This window comes from Gekko japonicus, unplaced genomic scaffold (assembly GCF_001447785.1).
Source record: "Gekko japonicus isolate JY-2015 unplaced genomic scaffold, Gekko_japonicus_V1.1 scaffold5848, whole genome shotgun sequence".
NCBI lineage: Eukaryota > Metazoa > Chordata > Lepidosauria > Squamata > Gekkonidae > Gekko > Gekko japonicus.
The window spans coordinates 28,018-35,130 of record NW_015160399.1 but is presented as its reverse complement, the minus strand read 5'-3'; the positions used below and the strand labels follow the sequence as shown (position 1 = coordinate 35,130).

At 50.8% G+C, this 7,113-nt stretch overlaps 1 protein-coding gene across 1 annotated transcript in view; it reads right to left on the bottom strand.

Moving 5' to 3' along the window:
* The window catches only part of LOC107116029 (MRG/MORF4L-binding protein-like), a gene marked incomplete at its 3' end in the record, with an annotated part of 4,338 nt that extends 3,104 nt beyond the window's left edge, over positions 1-1,234 (bottom strand). Inside the window, exon 1 of the mRNA XM_015417879.1 lies at positions 840-1,234. Coding sequence (XP_015273365.1) covers positions 840-1,158 — 319 coding nt within the window. The remainder of the gene's footprint in view (positions 1-839) is intronic.
* Positions 1,235-7,113: the final 5,879 nt, after the last annotated feature.

The following is a 7,113-nucleotide window of genomic DNA, read 5'->3' as shown; positions in this document are numbered from 1 at the left end:
TTGCTTTCGAACTGCTAGGTTGGCAGGAGCTGGAACTAGAGACGGGAGCTCACTCCGTCATGCGGCACACTCGGGTCTCGAACTGCTGAACTACCGACCTTCCACAGCCTGCAGTTCAGCGTCTTAACCACTTGAGCCACCGCAGCTCCTTACTAGGGTAATAACTGCCTTCATAAAACCACACTCTTGCAACCTAGATTGATTGCTTGGGAATACACACATAATCTTGCAAGCACCAACACAGCACTGTAAGGCGTGTGCTAAAAGGATAGGGAGATTCAGAAGTGGTGCAGTGCTCAGTGATGGGCTAGGGCTGGGGAAAACCAGGGTCTAATCCCCACTCACCCATGAATCACAGCTGGTGACCTCTTTACTGGAGAGCCATTTTCTCCCAACCTAACCTACCTCGCAGGGTCGTTGTGAAACTAAAATGGAGGAGATTAAAGGCAGTCAGTGCGGTATACATGTCAGAAGGATGGGAATTTAAAAAGCACCAATGAGCAAACAATATACCTTGGCTAGAAGAAATGAGATAAATGAAAAGTATTACAGAAAGGTTTTATAAAAATGCGCCAGGAACTTGGTCTCTTTTCTCTCTCACTGTCACAACAGACAAATGCTGTTATTAGGGTTTTGATACACTAATACAATGGCCACGGCGAAAGAAAGAAATTAAGAAAGAAAGAAAGAAAGAGCCACACAGACTCGGCCTCCCCCACCCCAGACCTCGCAGCTTTGCCCACCGTGATCCGCCCGGAGACCGACCCCGCTCCCCCTCCTCCTTCCCCGGCCCGCGCCTCTACTCGAGCCCGCGGCTCGCGTGCGGCCTACTCGCTCACCGACGGGCTTGTGGCCCAGCATGGCGTGAAAGAGGCACACCTCCACCTCGGGGCTCCAGACCACGGGCACCGGCGGCACGGGAAGCGGCGGCGGCGGCGGCAGCGGAGGAGGGGCCGTCGCGGCCGTAGTTATTGCTGCCGCCGCCGCCAAGGCTACCGCTGCGGCGGAGGCGACGGTGGGAGTCGTCGGCGTCGTCACTTCCTCAGCTGCGGCCTGCAAGGCCGGCTCGGGCGGCGCCGACATGGAGAGCGGGCCGACGACCGGGCAGGGGGGCTTCGGGTCGGCCACCCCCACCGAGGCCTCCCCTTCGCCCATCATCGCGGCGGCGGCGGCCTCGGAGCCCGAAGAAGCGGCCCGACCGAGAGCGGAGCGTCCCCTGGCGGGCGGCCCGGTCCCTGCGAGCCCGGCCGAGGGAGGCTCTCTGACGGGAGGGGGTCTGCTGCTGCCCCGGTTTCCCGCCCTCGTGTCGCCCTTCAGCTCTGGTTAAATTCTACAAGAAAAAGACGTTTTCCCCCCACCGGTTCTGTCTGGAAGCCTTCATTGTGTCTCGCTGGCGATGAAACTGGGCACTCTGCCCATGCTCAGGTTCTTGTTGCCATGGAGAAACTCTCTGAGTACTCCTGGGGCAGGCATTTTGCACTCTGCCCGTGCTCAGGTTCTTGTTGTGCTCTTTCTGGTAGTAACTTCCCACCAAGAAAGTCTACCTGGACTTGAAATGTTCATAGTGTTTTGACTGAAGATTAAGTGTGGCTTTGAATTCACATATGCAGCAATGACAGCAATATCAAGTGAGGATTTGCACATCTGAAACAGCTATCATGGATAAAACACCATTCATGGCACCTGACAACACCTCCAATACATTGCTGGCTGAGGAGCCAGTTTACACTGTCAGTTGTGCATTGTCAAGTGATGTAGTGAATGTGTGAATTAAGATAAAGGCAGCCTAGAAACCAGATTGTTCCATGACACATTTGAAAAAGGAAGGATTTTTATTAGGGTTAGAAATTGCTATGTATAAAAGGATGTTACACACATGTTTGGTTATAGTTTATTTTAAAGGGAGAACCATGACTACAGCTGGGATGCTCTAGGGGGCATGGGAAGATGAAATAGTGAACTCTTGAAATCTTGTCACACTTTTTATTTATTGTATTTATTTTATTTGATTTATATCCCACCCTCCCTACAAGCGGGCTCACAGCAGGTTACAGGTCACATGAGACATGACAGGAAAACAATAGAATATCACAAATATTACAGAGTTTAAAAATTAAAACATAAGCATAAGACATTGCCTTCATAGTGATGCTATGATGTACTTCTGAGTGGTGCCAGTGACCACAGAATCATATTTATTTATTTATTTATTTGATTTTTATCCCGCCCTCCCGCCGAAGCGGCTCAGGGCGGCGTACAACAAAAAAAACAGTAAAACAGCTCGTCTAAAACAATCTATACAAAACATTAAAATCACAATTTACACTCAGTATAACCTACTCAGGATGGCGACTATAAAGTGCTACATACTCAATCCAAGTTGTCGAATGCTTGGCGGAATAACTCCGTCTTAACCGCTCTCTGGAACTGGTAAAGATCCCGGAGGGCGCTGATCTCATGTGGGAGCTGGTTCCATAATGCAGGCGCTACCACGGAGAACGCCCTGGTTCTGGTAGATATTAATTTGGCATCCCTGGGGCCAGGGAGAACTAAGCGGTCTTGTGACTCATAGAGTTGGAAGGGGGTCTCCAGGGTCATCTAGTCCACCCCCCTGCACGATGCAGGGAATTCACAAATACCTCCCCCCACACACACCCAGCGACCCCCGTTCCATGCCCAGAAGATGACCAAAAAAACCCCCCAAACCCTCCAGGATCTCCAACCAAACTGGCCTGGAGAAAAATTGCTTCCTGACCCCAAAGTTGGCCACTGGACACAAAGCCAGGCCTACCGGTAGGGGAGGCCGAGAGATGGAAGAGTTTGGATGCCCACCGCTTCAACTAAAAGCCCAGCGGAAGAGCTCCGTCTTACAGGCCTTCTTGGGAACTTTGACTCTTGAATGCTTGTTGTTCTCTAAGCTGTTGCTGGGCTCCAGTCTAGGTATCCGACTGCAGACTGACATGGCTGAAACGATCTTGTTGCAGTGGAGAAACTCTGGGTAACCTTGGGGGAGGCTTTTTACACTCGGCACGTGCTCCGGTTCTAATCGTCAGAGAAACGCTCTGGGTAACCTAAAGGCAGGCGTTTATTTCTCACAGCCCGACAGAGTTCTTTCTCCCTCACAGGGCTGGTCTGGGGAGAATAACGGGGAGGAGTGGGGAACCGCAGGCGATGGGCCTGAGGCGGGGAAGGCTGAGAAATGTGGTCGTTCAGAGTTTACAGCACTGAAAATATATCCTGGGGACTGGCACAAATTGTCGAGTTCAGGTACAGTAGAGACCGAGGTAGTTTCAGACAGGGTAGCTGTGTTGGTTATGCAGTTAGTGTTGCCAACTCTGGGTTGGGAGATTCCTGGAGATGGGGGGGACCATGGGGAGCTATGCTCCCTCTAAAGCTGTGGAGTCTTGTGAGTGAAAATTCTACTTGTGAGTGAAAATTCTACTCTGGCATTAAAGTTGTGAGGGGAACTCCAGGACGTACCTGGAGACTGGCAACCGTATCTGCGGTAGAACAAGTAGATCTGAATCCAAGAACACCTTAGAGACCAAAAAGACTGTGAGCTGGAGGCTAAAAAACTGTGAGCTGGCTCACACTAACTCAGCTTAGAGGGAACATTGATGGGGAGTGCTGAGTTTGGGGACAGAAGGCAGGTGATGCCAGAGAGTCCCGCCTTCGAAGTTGCCCTTTTCTCCAGGGGAACTGATCTCAATCGTCTGGAGATCAGATGTGAGCCAGTTTGGGGTAGTGGTTAAGTGCGCGGACTCTAGTCTGGGAGAACCGGGTTTGATTTCCCACTCCTCCACTTGCAGCTGCTGAATGACCTTGGGCGAGCCATAGTTCTGACAAGAGCTGTCCTTGAAAGGGCTCTCTCAGCCTCACCTACCTCACAGGGTTTCTGTTGTGGGGAGGAGAAGGGAAAGGAGTTTGTAAGCCGCTCTAAGACTCTGAGTTAAGGCAGGGTATAAATCCACTCTCCTCCTCCTCCTCCTCCTCTTCTTCTCCTCCTCTTTCTCCTTCTTCCTGGGGAACTCCAGGACTTACCTGGAGACTGGCAACCGTATCTGTGGTAGAACAAGTAGATCTGAGTCCAAGAACACCTTAGAGACCAAAAAGACTTTTCTGGAAGTCATGGCGACCTCTGGTGACTGATCCCTTTCTCACAATACAAGAACTCGTGGGCATTCAATTAAATTGCTGAACAGTCGGGTTAGAACAGATAAAAGGAAGTACTTCTTCACCCAAAGAGTGATTAGCACATGGAGTTCACTGCCACAGGAGGTGGCGGCGACTAAAAGCCTGGACGGCTTCAAGAGGGAATTAGATAAGCATATGGAGCAGAGGTCCATCGGTGGCGATTAGCCACAAGGTATAGAGAGGAACTCTTAGGCTGGGGCAAGTGATGCTCTGTATTCTTGGTGCTTGGGGGGGGGTCAACAGTGGGAGGGCTTCTAGTGTCCTGGCCTCACTGGCGGACCTCCTGATGGCACCTGGTATTTTTGGCCACTGTGTGACAGAGTATTGGACTAGATCGACTACTGGCCTGATCCAACACTGGCTTCTCTTATGTTCTTATGCCCCATTATCACTTCGCTTGCTGCTGCGGCCCTTGCAAATGCAACCCCATGTAATTGCAGGCCAGTGCAGACTGTGTTGGACTGTGTTTCCCTTGCCCTCTTTTTTGTGACAACCCAATCTTTCTGGGGCAAGCAACTCTGGGCATGTACAGAATGCTGGCATTCCGCACAAGCAACAGAGGCGAGATCAGGGCTATTTTTGGGCAGGAACGCACAGGAATGGTGTTCCGGCTGGCTCCCAAGTTGGCCACGCCCAGCAGGAACTCATTAGCATAATATGCCACACCCAGCAGCAGAAACTCATTCGGATTGGCTACAATTAGGGGTGTGTGGCCTAACATGCAAAAAGCCCTGGGTGTTGACAACAAACAAGGTAAAGAGAATAAGAAGCAAAAGGTGGGTGTGGCTGGATGACCACACTTCTGGTAACATGGGGGTGTGGCCTAATACGCTAATGAGCTGTGCTGTCAGGGGTGTGGCCTAATATGCTAATGAGTTCCCGCTGTTGGGTATGGTCTAGTATGCTAATGAGTTCCTGCTGGGCTTTTTCTACAAAAAAAAGCCCTGGGCGAGATGCTACTAATGCTACTGGGCCAGTGGCAAAGAAGGTCACAGCATAGCCTACGTCTGCCCAGCCCCGTCACCAAAAAATATAACTTCAAGGGGAGCTGTGGAATTTTTGGAGGGGCCACCATGGTCCCTAGGAAAAGACAGCTCAGAGGGTATTCGAATGCTTTTTGAGTTCCTTTCCACAGGGCAAGAAAGCTTAGAAAGGCACTCAAGAGGTGAGTCCTTCAAAAACATCCCCATGAGCCTTTGGGACTGGGCTAGCAGAAAGGGAGATAACTGGGGAAGTGATGAAGGTACCACTGCTAAGGGCCCTTTTAAGCTTCCTTGCCCCATGGAAGGGAACTCAGAAAGGCTTTTAAATGCCCTCTGAGCCGTGTTTTCCCAGGAACTGACGTGCTTGCTAGCCTGTCCCTTGACGGCCTTCCCTGCGGGAGAGCTCTTGGAGAGCTGACTTGCTGGCAGCCATTCACTGGGTGGGGGGGGGGCGTGGCCACAGGATGCCCCACTGTGGCTATGGGCCAGTGCCTGTTGTTAACTCATGGACCTATGTGGCCACCAGGCAATTCTAAGAGAAGAAGAGGAGGAGGAGGAGGTCTCAGAGCGGCTTACAAACTCCTTTCCCTTCCCCTCCCCACAACAGACACCCTGTGAGGTAGGTGGGGCTAAGAGAGCTCTGAGAGAACTGCTCTTTCAAGGACAGCTCTTGTCAGAACTATGGCTTGCCCAAGGTCATCCAGCAGCTGCAAGTGGAGGAGTGGGGGAATCAAACCCGGTTCTCCCAGATTCTACTCATTTAACCACGACACCAAATGTGCAAACTCTGTGTTGGGAAATTCCTGGAGATTTGGGAGTGGATCCTGGGGAGGGTGGGATTTGGGGAGGGGAGAGACCATAGAGTCCACCCTCCAAGGCAGCCATTTTCTCCAGGGGAACTGATCTCAGTCGTCTGGAGATCAATTGGAATTCTGGGAGGTCTCCAGGCCCCACCTGGAGGTTGGCAACCCCATAGACTCCCGAGTCACAGGTCGCATTGCTGAATCTGGGCTTTCTTCAGGCATGTCTGGTGCAGTACAATGTCCTCATGTCTGCTCCCCCCTCCGTCACTGTGGCAAAAAACCCTGCTTAATCCTGCTATGTACTTTGCAGCGGATCTTAGTGAAAAACCTTATCAGTCTTAAACTTGGAAGTGCGTGTCCCTACTATTTTTCTGTCTCTGTGGTCTCAACTGATGGGGCAGGAAAGGGAAGGAAGGAAGGAAGGAAGGAAGGAAGGAAGGAAGGAAGGAAGGAAGGAAGGAAGGAAGGGAGGGAAGTGAAGTGAAGTGAAGTGAAGTGAAATGAAGTGTACTGGGGTGAGAAACAGCTATGGCGGAAGTCACTGCAATTAGGTTTGCCAACCTCCAGGTGGGGCCTGGAGATCTCTCGGAATTATAATTGATCTTCAGACAACAGAGATCAGTTCCTCTGGAGAAAGCAGCTGCTTTGGAGGGTGGACTCTATGGTGTTATGCTTGGCTGAGATCTCTCCCCTCCCCAAACGCCACCCTTTAAATGTCCACGGATTTCCCAGCCTGGATTTGGAAACCCTGGACTGCTTAAGGACAGGCCAAAATGATAAAATCCAGTAACCCTGAAATGTGAATCAGCTTTCCTGCACTGCCATTGATTGATTCAGAAATCTGGGACTGTTTGGCTGTTCTGGTGTTTTTTTTCCTTGTCAGAAACCCAGTACATTAACCAGACTGCAACCTGCAGCTTGAAAGTTTTAGCCCTGCAATAACAACATTATTACAACAATAATACCAGTTATACGAAATTTAATCTCTCCCTTTACTATTTAATTTTGCACTTACAGAGTTTTCCAATTACCTTCTACAAGATAAGGGGCCAGACATTTCCATCCAGCTCCACAGCAAACAGATTCATCCTGTGCTGCGAACCTCCACAGAACGATTTTGCGCTTATTGGGCT